At 47.0% G+C, this 14,691-nt stretch overlaps 1 protein-coding gene across 2 annotated transcripts in view; it reads left to right on the top strand.

Annotated features, from left to right (window-relative positions):
- KSR2 (kinase suppressor of ras 2) overlaps positions 1-14,691 on the top strand; it is a 393,165-nt gene that overhangs the window by 292,487 nt on the left and 85,987 nt on the right. For both annotated transcript variants that reach the window (XM_064481173.1, XM_064481174.1), the window contains 2 exons: positions 10,119-10,188; positions 13,268-13,351. In XM_064481173.1, coding sequence (XP_064337243.1) covers positions 10,119-10,188; positions 13,268-13,351 — 154 coding nt within the window. The remainder of the gene's footprint in view (positions 1-10,118; positions 10,189-13,267; positions 13,352-14,691) is intronic.

Genomic DNA, 14,691 nt, shown 5'->3' with positions numbered 1-14,691 from the left:
GGCTGGTGAAACTGTGGGGCCCCAGACAGACAGGCACGTGGGGAGATGTTTGGGCAAGGAAGTGGTGGGCTCTGGTTTTGAGCAGATGGGTTTCATTTGGCCCCAGATGAGGTCCCAGCCCCACAGGTCAGAGCCTGAGAGCTGAGGCTGGAGGTATAGGTGGGTGGCCAGGAGAGAGTGGGGCACCTGGCTTCCTGGGACCCCTCACTGATCCAGAGCCTGCAAAGCCATGGAGAAGTGAAGCCTCCATTTGAAGGGCTGGTCTGCTGGCTTATTTTTGCTGGAGTTAGCTGGAAAACTCTTTACCTCTCAGCTCTAAGCTAAACTCTCCATGAGATATTGAACACACACAAAAAAGATGAGTAATTGGCACCTCCTGCTGTCCAGGGGCTCACAGTCAAGTGGGTGGTGGGGAGATCAGATGCGTGAGCAGAGGCTCTCATGCAGTGAGGCAAGTGGATGCCACGGGAGGAGCATGACAGGGGTGTCCACCTCTGTGCATTCAGGGAGGGCTTCCTGGAGGAAGAGTTCGAATGAGTCAAGCTAAGAGAAGCTGGGGACAGGGGGTGCAGAAGAATGTTCTAGACAGAGAGAACAGTATCTTTGGAGGTGGGAGGTACAAAACAGCAGCTCCATGGTGTAAATGTGACTCAGGGAGGGCCAGGGACAGCAGTGTGGCCATTGGCAGTCTTCAGCCTAGGACTGGCCCTCAGTGCTGTCTTTCTGCTTTCTCAGATGCACCAGGCATTTCTTCCTCTTTGGCCTGGGATCGGCATATTTTTTCTCCTCATCTGACTTTTCTTGGTCACTTGAGTAGATCTGATGCTCTAACAGAAGTCCTGGAGACAATGATTTTGAATATACTAAGTCAGCCCTCAGGATTATATTTTAAGGGATCCACCCCCCCCACCTCCTCTCCAACTCCAGAAACACCACACATATTTCCTTATTGATCATTTATTTCCTGAGTGCTTCCCAGATAAACCAACATGGACCCATTATCCTAATGAGAGATTCTTCTGGATTTCTAGGTAATGTTTTAGTCCTTTTTTTAATTTGTATTTTAATTTTATCATCCTATTACATAAACTGATTTTGACATTTCAAGAAGATGATTCCGCCTTCTCTTTCCAGACCATAGCAGTAAAATTATATCAAGGGGAAATTCGAGGGGAAGGTTTGGGGTAGAGATACAGGGAGAAGGAAGGAAGATGGGTTTCCTAGTACGTCTCGGTTTTAGAATCGAGGGAAGATTGATAATTAATGCTGCTCTCTGCTCCAGTCCGTGGGGTGGTGTCTCCTGGAATTAAAGGCCCATCCCCTCACTTTTCTCTACCCCCCATCAGACCCCGCTGTCCCCACCCCACCTGCACACATACCCGACCTACTATTAACATCTTGGATTCTCCATCTGTCATCCCCACAAGGAAGATAATTACTCTTGTGGCACCCAGGCGTCCCACTGTTTGGTTACGAGGTTAAACATCCCTGATACACTTTAATAAATTCAACAGTGAGCACATTATAAAATGTAATTAAATGCCTCAGCCGTCTTCTCTTTCTTTACCAGCAATGAAATTCAATTGAGGCCATCTGAGGGGGCTGAAATAAATCACAGGCGATGACTCCATGCTTGACGCTTCTCCCTGGGGCAGGGCGTGATGTTATCCCTGTCCACACCTGTGACTTATGGGCAGTTCAGGGGATCCCAGCTCGGCAGTTACCTGCTGGGACTCAGGCGCGTGAGGTGGCGATGGTCTTTGAAAAAGGGGAGAATGATTCTGAAGAGGGTGTTCGAAGAAATACATTCTAGTTTTCCCACTAGATCCTGAAGGTACTTCCAGCCTGGCTTCCCCTTCTTGGGCCAGGAGGCACAGGTGATGGGGCAGAACTTTGATTGATTGTAACTCACCAGGATGTCTTCCTTCACATCCTCTGCAATTTGCTGCCCCGTGTATCAGCCCTCTCTGTGTGACCATTTGCTCAGTGCCCTCACTACTCACCTGTCCTACCCAGGTAGGCTTCTCCCTGGAGCTGTACCCAGGAGAGCACTGTATCTATTCCCCAGGCCATGACCAGCTTCACCTCCTCTCCAGCTGTAACTTACACATCCTCAAGGTCTTCTCTCTGCTTTGATAAAGTGACAACTGGATAATCGTATTAATTAGCCCAGACAGGAGCAATGAGAGGAGAGAGTTAAGTTTCCTTTCCCTCTGTCTTCACCAGCTGACCTGGATTTCAGCAGGGGCATGTCATCAGAGACATTGCCTCACTACGGATTATTCTACCAGGAGACAGCGAGGGCTGGAAAGAAAACAGGCTTCGGGTGAGACTGGGATGAGCCTGGGATAAGTTAGAATCTTGGCTGGACCGCTTACTGGTCCTGCTCTGCCTGGTTCTTCTGCTCTGCAAAATAAGCCAGAAGAATTGAAACAACATGCCCCACGGGGTGTCAGGATTAGGTGAGCAGAAGGGTGACACCACGTGGCCGTGCGCACTTTGGCTTGGAGAATGCAGGCCATTTGTCCAAGAATTCCCACCGCCCAAGTGGCAGAAGTGGGTATCTACAACCAGAGTCTTCTGGCTTCAAAGGAAAAAAAAAAAATCTGTCACAATATAAATAAATATCAAACCATCACGTTGTATACTTTCAATATCTTACAATTTTATGTGTCAGTTATACCTCAATAAAACAGGAAAAAAGAAAAGAAAGAGAAAAAAATGTCTCCACTAATCAGCCAAGGAAATGAGTTACATAGCATTTAATCAGGGGTTGACACACTTTTTCTGTCAAGCGCCAGGTAATAATTACGTTTGGCTTTTGAGGCCATGTTGTCACTGTCACAGTCACTCAGCTCTGTATAGTGCAGAAGCAGTCACAGGCGATATGGAAATGAGTGGGCGTGGCCACACACCAATCACACTTTGTTTACAAAAGCAGGTGATGGGCCAGATTTGGCCTGAGGGTCATAGTTTGCCAGCCCCCGCTCTAAATCATAGTCCCTGGGGGAGCTTTGTCCTGTTCTGACTGGTGTGTTAATTCTAGAAGCAGAGTGATGATGACAGTGACAAAAACAAGAATAACAACCATATGTCCGGCACTCGGCTGAGCCCTGGTCCAATTACATTACCCCACTTCATCCTCCTAACAATTCTGTGAGGGAGATAGTGCGACCCCCTTTTTACGGGAGGCAAAACTGAGACTCAGGTGACAGTGCCCAGGGTCTCATAGGTTGTAAGTGGCAGGGCTCATGTTTGAGCACTTTGAAGGTCTACTCACTTTGAGGTCCCACGCTCCGCTGGGCACATCGAAGGCCTGGAGGCCCTTCCCATTCAGAAATGAAGTGTGCTGCTCTGTCTCCAAAGGAGGTCTACGCTCAAGGCCTTGTAGCTAGTTTAAACCCCAGGTTTGAGCCTAATACCGCCATTCCTGCACTCCTCCTGTTTCTAGGCAGGTGGCGTCACCGTTGCCCTTAGTTTTGCCTCAGTGCCATGGGGACCCCTAAGAATCTCCTCTGAAGGGTCTCTTCCATCAGGATTAAGAAGCACAACCTTTGCTCACTCCAGCATCTATTTAACACTGCCTGTCTCTTCTGCCTTCTTCCTTCCCCGCGTGACATGGCCACCCAGACTCTCGCTCTCATCCACACGCTCACCAGTGCTAAGTTGTCTCCCCGACGCCTCCAGAGTGCTCATGGCCCCCAGAGGATGAAATTTGGATCTTGAGAAGTGGGTTGAAGTGGTCTTATGACATCCATCCACACAAAGAAACTCCATTTGGCCGTGAAGCACCATGAAGCTATAACCTTTAGAGATAACACATGATTAAAACACTTTTAGATCTGATGTATTTGAACTGGATATTAAAGCAAACAGAGTCATGCCCCACTATGTGAATAATGTCGTGAACAGCTTTAGTCAAGGATCAATTGGCACCTTGGATGAATCAGTGGGATTTTAGCTGGTGACTGGCCTATGGCCCCAAAAGAAAAGTGTAACGCTCTAAGCTTTATTAGTTTCAGGGATCTCGGAGCCCAAAGAATTTGCTACTCGATTTGAATGCAGCACCATCGTTAAGTTCTCAGTCCGTCTATTGTGTCCCCAGGCAGGAAGTTAAAGGGCAGCTTGGACTTTCCATATTATTTGTGGCGTCTCTGAGGTTAAGCTCTGAGGTATGACTGTCCTGGCATGAACCCTGGCTCTCCCGCCTCAAATGGAGTTAGGACATTAAATAATACAATACGTCTAAAGCACTTAATCTGAGCCCTGCCGTATAGTAGATACTCAATAAATGTTAGCTGTTATTATTGATAGTATTATGTGCTCAGCGGTCTCTGTCTCCATGGAAACGTGTAAGGATGGAAGAGCTCCTCTCCCTATCGGAGAGACTTTAGAGACTCAGAGACTGCAACAGCCAGTTTCTTGTGATCCTTTCCAACTCTAGGACCGCATGATTCAACAATAATTTTTACGCTTGTCTCAGAAGGAGACATAGTATAGGAAGGCGGGATGACATCGCGGTTGAACAGCAAGGCTTTAGTTATATAAGCAATTGGGTTCAACTCTAAAGTCCACCAAATACCAGCTATAGGACTTAATCTCTAAATTAGGGATACAACCTGGTAGTGTTGTTTGGATTAAATGAAGAAATGGCGCCAAGAGGTGTAGCTCGACTTGGGATCCTTACCGTAAATAAGGCGGCGTTGCTCCCGTGCCAGGCAGTGGTCTGATTACTCTGGGGTACGGATTTTTTATTGGGGGCTTCAGGTGGGATCATGATAGGACAGCTCAAGTGGGAAAGGCCTGGCCTGGGAGATGAATAGCCTTGTAAGGCTCAGGGCTGATGCTTTGGACCGCAGCACGGGTGGGGAGTTAGCGGATGAGGGGGTGGGGTGGGGGTGGGGCGCTCCTGGTTTTGTCACAGTCTAGTGGGCTATTCTCCACTCCGCCGCCAGAGGGAGCTCCTCAATGTGTAAGACCCTGCATAGCATCCTGCCTCTGTTCTAATGTACTTGAGGGTTTCCATCACCTTAACACAAACCCCCAAAGTGCTCTTTTATTTCCTTCATGCAACGCATCACAGTCTGACCTTCCCTGTAGACTCTAAGCCCAGAAAACCTGACTACACTGTTTCCACCATACCCACCCCCGGTTCTGGACCTGGCACGCTGTATCAGTTTCCTGTGGCTGCTGTTAACAAATTACCAAAACTCAGTGGCTTACAAGAACATAAATGTATTATCTTACAGTTCTGGAGGTCAGGAGTCCAAATCAGTCTCAAGACTAAAGTTAAGGTGTCCACAGGGCTCCTTCCTTCTGGAGGCTCTAGCAGAGAACCTGTTCTTTTGCCTTTTCTGGTTCCCGAGGTCACCGCACTCATTGGCATTTGGCTCCTTTCCATTCCCAGAGCCAGCAGCCATCACATCTTCTGACTCTGACCCTCCTGCCTCCTTCTTGTACTTACGATTATATCAGGCCCACCAGGATAACCCAGAGTAACCTCCCATCTCAAGAGCCTTAACTTAATCACACCTGCAAACTCTCCTTTTTCCTGTTAGGCAGCATACTTGACTTATGGGTCCCAGGATTAAGGAAGTGGCCGTCTTTGGGGGTGGAGGATAAGCATCTTCAACAAAATTTTTGAGTCACTGCATGAATGATGGAAGGAATAAACAACTTACTATGACATCACTTTCCAAGTCTCTGCAACCCTTTTCTGAGTTTAAAAAGGCCAGTGCTCATTATTTCTTTTGCTTTTCCCAGGGGGAGGTAGGAGGCATGGACAGTAGAGGAGGGGTGGGTTGAACTCCGTGTGTCTGGGGGGCAGTCTGAGCTAGAAGCATCCAGTTTGTTCCTGTCTATGGTTCAAATTCCAACTCAGTCACTTATTTGCTTATTGCTTATAAGTCTCAGTATTCCTGTCTGTGAAATGGGGATAAAATTGGCTATTGTTTACTGAGTCCCAGCTATGTGATCTGAATTTTTTATAAAAACCTAGACCTGGCCTTTACTTGCTGTGTGACCTTGGGCTAATAACCTCTTAATTTCCTTGGTGGTGAAGTGGCACTGATGATAACAGCTAATGCATCACATGCATATATATATGCAGTATTTGGGTCGCATGAGATATGTAAACAGCTTACTTGGCAATAGTGCCAGCACGTGGTAACACTCCACACAAAGCATATCTATTATTTTTCTTATTTCTCATTTTCTTATTATCATTATTCTTATTTCTTTCCTCCTTTTCCTTTGCTTTATCATTACCTATTTTCATGTGATGTCTCTGTTCAGTGTTTTTAAGTATTTTTCCCATGCCTGACTCCTCTGTTAAACTAAGTTCAAATTCACCAGGTAAGAGCCTGGGTTTTTCATTTTAAAACTCTACCTAATGCGATACTTCATTAAAGTTGGTTTCTTCTATCATGGCTTCGGTTTGTCCATCTGGCTACCAAGGTGATTTCAAAGACCAAGCCTCCTGGTTTCTCCCCTTCTATGCAGAGGCACTTTTGAGACGGCATCAACAGTGGAATCTAGTGGAGGGAGGGAAAAGCCTTCCTTCGCTCCAACCCTTTCCCTTTCCATGCACTGCAAATGAAAGTATCTGGGAAGAAATATCTATTATTCTGCCCTGGGACAGAGATACCAGGGATGGTTACAGTTCTGCCTCGGTGTCTGCATGGCTTGCTGTCAGAAAATTAGAGTAGGAAAGAAGCTTTTGTTCAGCTGTGGAGACATCTTAATAGGTGCTTTGATTGTTAAACAGAAGTTTCTGTATTAGTTTAATTGCTGTAAATGCTGTTTGCCTTCTCTGTTATGATAAGGTCTGAATTTTCATAGATTTTTTTCCTTTTCAACAGTTTTCCTTTGCTTTAAGGCTTGCATTGGCAAGTTTAATGAAATCCAAATGAAGAAAGTGAAGGCAGGATCTCAGAGTTCAAATCTGCACACCCACGGACGAAGCTGTGTGGAGGTTATTATTGCTTGAGACTAATGATGCCACAGCCGCTGAATGTAATTGACAGAAATTCACCCTTTCAACCAGATACTGGGAAATGAAACCAAACGACTAAACTTAATTACATCTACTTTTTTGAGAAGGTGCTGTAATTGAGAATAACAGAATAACTAGGGTATGAATCTAACAGTGAAATGTGCTTATAATTAAAGAGGATTTATTCTCTGCCAAGTTGAGCTTCAGAAGTACCATCTTGGTTTTTGTTTGTTTGTTTGTTTGTTTGTTTGTTTTGCGGGCGGTGGGGATGGGGAGATAGCCGGAGAAGTGAAAAACATCTAGATCAGGGTTTCTCAGCATTGGCGCTATTAACGTTTGAGTCTGGTTGGCACTTCGATGTGGGGGTCTGTCCTGTGCATTGTAGGATTTTGAGCAGCCTCTCTAGTCTCTACACTTTAGATGACAGGAACCTCTCCCACCCCCTCCCCAGTTACTTGGCAATATCTCCAAATATGGCCAAATGTTCCCTGGTGCAAAAGCACCCCAGATTGAAAATGCTGATGTCGATGCTTTGGGAAGACTTGTGAACAATTACAGAGTTACTCCTTGAGGTTCTAGTGGTGTCTGGCTGTGTGACATTTAGCAAGTCACTGCACCTCTCTGAGCCCCTGTGTCTTCCTTTGTGCATTGGGAATGAGAACACCAACTACGTAGAGGTGTAGCTTCCAGGTATAAACTGCACAGAATAATGCCTAACACATACTGAGTGATCAATAAATTCACTGTTCCTATTATAATAATCTTGGATTCAGCAAACATGTATTACATTCTTATTTCATCCCAGCTGCTTGCAATGCTATGAGGCAGTGATGCAAAGATTAAGGTGTGGTCCCTGTCCTTGTAGGAGTGGCAAATACATGCAGACTTGTTGGTACTATCTTATTCTCCACCCGTGGCAGACATTACTAATCGATCTCAGTGCTCTTTCATATTGAGCATCAGATTCCTTCTCAACACACCTTTCTAGACAGCCACTACTAATGTCCCAAGAGATGAAACCTATTTGGCACACCTAGTTTTGGAGATTCCCCATAAGGAGGCTGTGTATCTGTGCTAACCCTTCCTCTCTAGCACAACCATTCCACCTCTACACATCCCTGGCGCTGGAGAGAGCATTTTAAGGAGTCAACAGGTAACATTCTTCCTCACAAATCAGACTTCAGTCCCCAAAGGAGATAGGAATGGGGAAAAAATGCTCTCTTTCTCTCTCTTTTTAAATTGTTTTTCTTTCTTGTCTTTTTTGTTTCTCTCAGAAGCCGAAACAAGTAATAAAATGGGCTTGGAGTTGATGACAGTTTTTAGTTAACCTACAGGAAATTCCACTGGCTATGATTCTGATTGATATGTCATGCTGTCTCCCTCTTGAGTTTTCTCTATCCTTTGGGGTTGGGGAAATCATTAGTTCTCCCAGAAATAATCCCAGCTTTATAAGGGCAGAATTGGGGTTTCTGGAAACAGCTTTCAGATGGCTGTCGACAGTGTTATTGGACCGGAGAGAGGAGTGAATGGTTTGGGGTTAAATGCTCCCTGATCGGTTCAGACATGCCCAGCTCCACGATGAGTGTGCCACGCCATCACAATTGCTGTGAAAGATGAGGCGTGCATTTGCAGCTCTGAAAGCAGGGAGCTGGCTCCATCCATCTGGCCTGAGAAATGAGAGCTGGCGTGTGGGTCAGCCACTTCCTTCTTCTCTCCCCCAGCTGGTGAAGGTTTCACGGGCAGCTCTAGTCCATTTCTGCTGTTGTTTCACACCTCTCTGGGGCCTGCCAGGTCTGCGAGGAGGGTGAATGCAGGCAACCAGGCAGTGGGGCGAAGGTGGGGGCTGGTGCCCAGAGGCTGTGGAAGGAATCCTGGAACTCAGTCAGTGGTGGAGTGATTGTGTAGGCCACTAGGATGTAGCCTAAGGCATAAAAGAAAAGACCAGATGGGAACAAGTACCCAGTCTGATGTCTGTGTGATTTATTTTTCCTTCCTCATTCTCATTCATCCATCAACTTATCTGTCCATCTATCTATCCACCCATACATCCATCCACCCACGTAATAATCCAGCCACCCACCTACCCACCTGTCCATCTGGCAGTCCATTTGTCCATTCACCCACCTATCCAACCATCTAGCCACCCAACTATCCAAACATTCATCCATCCATCCACCCACCCACCTACCAATCCATCCACCCACCTCCCCATCTGTCCATCTACTGACTCTTCTGTCCATCCACCCACCTATGCAAACGTTCATCTAGCCATCCATCCATTCATCCATCCATCCATTCACTCACCCACCCATCCACCCACCTACCAATCCATCTACCCATCCATCTATCCATTCATCCATCCACTCATCCATCCATTCATCAACCTATCCACTTATTCTAGCATGAGTTTACATGGTACATGGTTAGAATATTTTAAATAGTTACTTATAATATACAGAAAGTGGTAATGGTTTTCCATATAGAGTTTGCTTTGAAAATAAATGTATTTAAACAAGTAAACCAAAATAAGTCAAATTAAAATATTAAGGAATTAATTTCATGGGTTGTACAGGGGCACGACAAAAATTAGGGAAGTGGTACTTGAATGACCAGCATTTGGAATCTACAGAGTTCAAACTTTGCAGGCACATTTATAAGTCCCTTAAGCCTGGATTTGCAGCTGCTGTGCAGTCTTATCAGGTATGTGACCTTGAGCAAATGACTTCTCTCCAAGCCTCAGTTTCCTCATCTGTCAGGCTGGGATGCTTACAACCCCTAACCCTAGAGTTGTCTTAGGCTGTAGCGAGCAAAGACATGTGAGTCACATAGCCCATGCCTGGCACACAGTAAGCACTCGGTAAATGGAAGCCATGCTCAATTTTATTCTCCCCACAACTGGTTTCCTTCAAGGCACTGCCTGGAAGCCCCACCCAAGAGACCTTGCATAAGCTGAGGTAACACAAGCTAAACCAGTGTTCCAGTTGGCTTTGGTTTAACAAATGATGACAGCCAGTGTCCTTCCTGAGGCTGGCGAACCTCCCTCTTCCTTCCTCGGCGTGGTGGGAGCCCAGCCCCGCCTCTGATTCTCTGCCTAACGAGGTCTTCTCCTCTTCTCTCCCTGCAGACACACTGTCAGTACCGCGATGGTCCCCGCAGATCCCTCGCAGAGACCTTGGCAATTCCATCAAGCACAGGTAGGCTGGATTTCTGTGTGCACTGGGGCCCACCTCCCAGCACGGTGAGGGCTGGGGGACTCTGGCCTCAGGGTGGGTATGGGCTGGGTTGCCCCAGCTCCTCCATCACCAGGCTCTTTTCTCCTCTGCCAGGCTGAACCTCAATGTGGCAGGGGACTGCGATGTCTGCTTCTTATTAACCTGGCTCTTATAAAATAACACATAGCGGTTAAAAGCCAGGGCTTTGGAGTCAGACTGACTTGTATTCCAATCCCAGCTAGTAAAGCTTTGCAACCTTGAGGAAGTTACTTAACCTCCCTGAGGCTCCATTTTCTCATCAGATAATTCTGCCTACTCCTAGGGTGGTTGTGAGGATTAAATGAAATAATATATTAACGTGCTAAGCAAAGGGCTTGGCACATAATAACCACTCAATAAATGGTATCAATATTAAGACCAATGCTTGTTCTAATTTTGGGTCTCCCCCCCCCCCCAGAAGACACAAGATTGCAGGCTGAACTCAGATGCTCACCTTCTGGTCAGCCCAGGGCTCCAGCCCTGTTGGGTGCACGGGGCAACCTCTCCAGGGGTATCCCTGCCCTTTTCAGGAGGGAGATTTCTGTCTACTAAGTCAGCCCTTATAAGAAATTAACTTTCCAAATTTAACTTTCCATATTTTATCTCATTAGCCTCGCAATCTGTTCACACACTCAGTGGGGTAGGTAGCACAAGTGTGGTCACATCCATTTGACAGATAGGGAAACTGAGGCCCTGGATGGTTAAGTGATGGCTGTACAAGCCAATTAAGCCCAGTACTTTATGATCTTTTGACACTGCTGCTGAGAGCTTTCTTTGCACTGAGGTCCCTGTGACCAGCTGAGAGTTCACTCATTCATGGTTTCTTTCCACTAGTATTTATAGAGTTATCTGTACCAGGGCTGCAGCACTGAGCACGTCCTAAGACTTTCACCCTTGGGGAGCTCGTGGTCTAATGGAGGGACAGATGGTTAACAGACCATGACAGCACCGGAGGATCAGGGCTATAACGGTGGGGCCAAACTAGGGGCAGACACGTCACCATAACCCGGGGTGAGGCAGGAATGGGCACACTCTCCCGGAATGGCCTCTCGTCAACAGATTTCTGTTGACAGGATAGTTGTTAAGACACAAATGAAAAAACGGTGGAGGAAGCCATGAGAAATACGCGATAGACTCATCAGTGGTCAGGCGGTGAGAAACAGCAAAAGGCATCAAAAAGAAGGGCCTTTTTTTTTATTTGCTTACACACTGCGCCCTGGTTAGCTCCACCCCTGGATAGGCCACACCCTTGGCTAGCTCCACCCCTGGATAGGCCACACCCCTGGCTCAGCTCCACCCCTGGATTGGCCACACCCCTGGCTCAGATCCACCCCTGGATTGGCCACAACCCTGGCTCAGCTCCACCCCTGGGTTGGCCACACCCCTGGTTCACCTCCACCCTTGGATTGGCCACACCCCTGGCTCAGCTCCATCCCTGAATTGGCCACAACCCTGGCTCAGCCCCACCAGCAGACTCAAGTACCCTAACGTTAGACCTGGTGGTACCTCAGATTCAAATGCTGATGCCCAGAGGAGGAAAACGATCTAATGATCTTTAGCATCGGGAACATTTTCCAGGAGCTGGCACTTGGGATGCCCTGTTACTCTCCAGTCTCACCTTGTGTTTCTCCCTGGGCTCCATGCCAGGAGGGAGAGACCTGGATACATCCCCAGCCCTGGTGAAAAAATGAAATGAAAATCTCAATACCATCCGCTGTCCTCAGAGCCACCTTAACCACAGCTTAGGAAGAGGGATTGCTGATCCTGAGGATGGGGGAGGGCCGGAAAAGAGAGGGAACTCCCACCTGCCACTGGTGCTGCCTGCTTAGTTCCCACACTGCTGGCCGGTGGGTGGAACGTGAGCCCATTCGCCGTTCCCTAGAGCTGCCAAATCCTGCAGAATAGGTCCTGCCAAACTCACTGGCCCTGCTGAAGGGACAGAAAGGGGCTTAACCAACCCCTAGTCTAAAACTGGGAAGGGAATTTTCTTGGCCCCAAGAAATCTCTGTTCAGAATATTGCTATTTGCTTAGATATGGAGGCTTTGGGCTGCGGCTCATTCTGTTTGGAGAGTGACTGACCCAAATCAGGCAAGATGGTACAGCAGAGGGATACAGACTTGCCCTCAAAATTCTCAAGCACCGAGTTACATAATCACTTCCAATTTTCACTTTGACACTGTGAGGCAGTGGAGATTAGATACAACTCCTGCTGAAGGTGACAAAAATTGAAAATGAAAATTAACTGTGACCTGGCAACCTTCCATACTTTTCTTGGGTCCAGCCCTGCTGCTGCCGGATATCTCCTGGGGAAGACAGCACCCTGGCAGCAGCAGGGGGCCCAGAAGTTAATCTAATGTATCTCTGTTCCCGCTGGTTTCTAGCTGTATATCAGAAACCTCTAAACTGCCTTATGTTTGCAGCAAGTGGTGGTGGCTGGGGAGGAAGATGAGCTGATGATCTGAAAAGGGCTTTCATTTTAGGGACTTCTTTTCTCCTGCTAAAGTTTGGGGTCTCCACTTTTTGGGGGGCACACCCTCTTGAAGCTCTCCAGGTGGTGTAACTAGCAGTGATGGGGAACAGACTCTGGGGGGGAGGTGTATCTTGCTTCGTGGTTCTCCGAGGATAGTTCCAGCCCCATCCATTTCTCTGTCCTAGAAGTGAACCTGGTGCAGTAGGCCACCAGGCAGTGTTTGCTGAATGACTGAATGACTGTTGTGAATGTTTGGGTAATAATACAGCCACAAGCCAATTCAGTGAGTTCTTCTTGTGTGCCAGGTGCTGCATGAAGCCCTTGATATGGATGACCTTGTTTAATCCTCTGAACAACCTATGAGGTCGATGCTGTTTTTATCCCCACTTTACAGATAAGGAGACTGAGGCTCCATTGGTATAAGCAATTCAACTAAGTCACCTATCTTGGAAGAAGCGGGGCTGGAAGCCAGGGTTCATGTGGTCATCCTTCTAGAGATAGGTCAGTCACCATCACCTTGGCCTTGAACACTTTCTGTCTCTTTCCCACAGGTTTTCCACGAAGTACTGGATGTCTCAGACGTGCACAGTCTGTGGGAAGGGGATGCTTTTCGGCCTCAAGTGTAAAAACTGCAAGTAAGTGCTATTCCTGGAGGCACCTTTTCATGGTGCCTGGTGTCAGCAGGAGCCATCCCGGGCTCTGAAATAGTTTATGGGACTTCGGTTTCTTGACCCTCCGGAGAGTGGCTTGCTCTATTTTTCAGAAATAGGTCTTTTTTTTTTTAATTGAAGTATAGTCGGTTTACAATGTTGGGTTAATTTCTGGTGTACAGCGTAGTGATTCAGTTATATATGTGTATATATATGTGTGTGTGTGTGTGTGTGTATATGTATATATATATATACATGTATTTTCCAGAAATAGGTCTTAAATGAACCTCTACCCTTGGGTAAGGGGTTGAGGAGGACAGTTGTGAAGAAGAACCAGTGCTGATGGGTGATGCTGGAAATGTATAATGCTGTCTGTGGAGGCACAGAAGGAACTGGCATTTTCACAGCATCTGAAATCGGGGTTGGCAAGCTTTTTCTCTAGCTGACCAGATAGTAAGTATTTTAGGCTTTACAGGGCCGTGGGGTCTCTGTTACAACCACTCAACCCTGCTATGTGGCTCAAAAGCAGCCATAGACAATATATAAATAAACGAGCATGACAGAATTTATTTATTCCAATAAAATCTTTAAAAAAAAAATTTTTTTTTTTACAAAAAATGTGCTGCAGCTGGCTTTGACTGATCCCTGAGTTAGAGTTTGCAAAGGCCTTTTCTCCTTTATTTTTTCTTCTTGTGGTGCTTCTCTGGGGGGTGGAGGAATGTGTTCTGATTCTTTCCATTTTACAGATATGAAAGCTGAGTCCCAACAAGGATAAGTCACCTGCCTGAGGTCACATAGCTAGGAAGTGGCAGTCAGGACTTAGACTCTGGCCCCCTAACTCCTGTCCTTTCTGTGGCATCATGTCGGTCTTGAAGGCAGTGAGAAGACTAGACCAGACAAGTCCCCGCCTTCCCCTGACATCCACCCAGGTTGTGGACCCAGGTCACAAATGGCAACAGAGAGGGATGCAGGGAAACCCTGATGCCCAGCCTGGGCCCCAGAGTCAAACTGAGATGCACGTACATCCTGGTCCTGCCACTTCTAGCCCGGTGACCTCTGGCGAGTCCCCTCACATGTCTGTTGCTCGTCTTATCATCTGCACAAAAGGAATAACTATCATTCCTGCCCAACGTGGTGGTGAGCCTTGAGAAAATCAGCACTAAAGGACACAGCCCGGTGCCAGGCTTAGAGTTCTGTCTTCTGTCAAAGGTCATAAATGCCTTTCTGTCTAGCCATCCTCTTTCCTTCCGTAAACTTGTATTAAATGCCCTCTTTGGCCCAATTACTGTAAAATAGTCAATAGCATTCAGCTGTATCTTGGGGTT

This window comes from Camelus dromedarius, chromosome 31 (genome assembly GCF_036321535.1).
Source record: "Camelus dromedarius isolate mCamDro1 chromosome 31, mCamDro1.pat, whole genome shotgun sequence".
Taxonomy (NCBI): domain Eukaryota; kingdom Metazoa; phylum Chordata; class Mammalia; order Artiodactyla; family Camelidae; genus Camelus; species Camelus dromedarius.
This window is presented reverse-complemented; position numbering and strand designations above follow the sequence as displayed.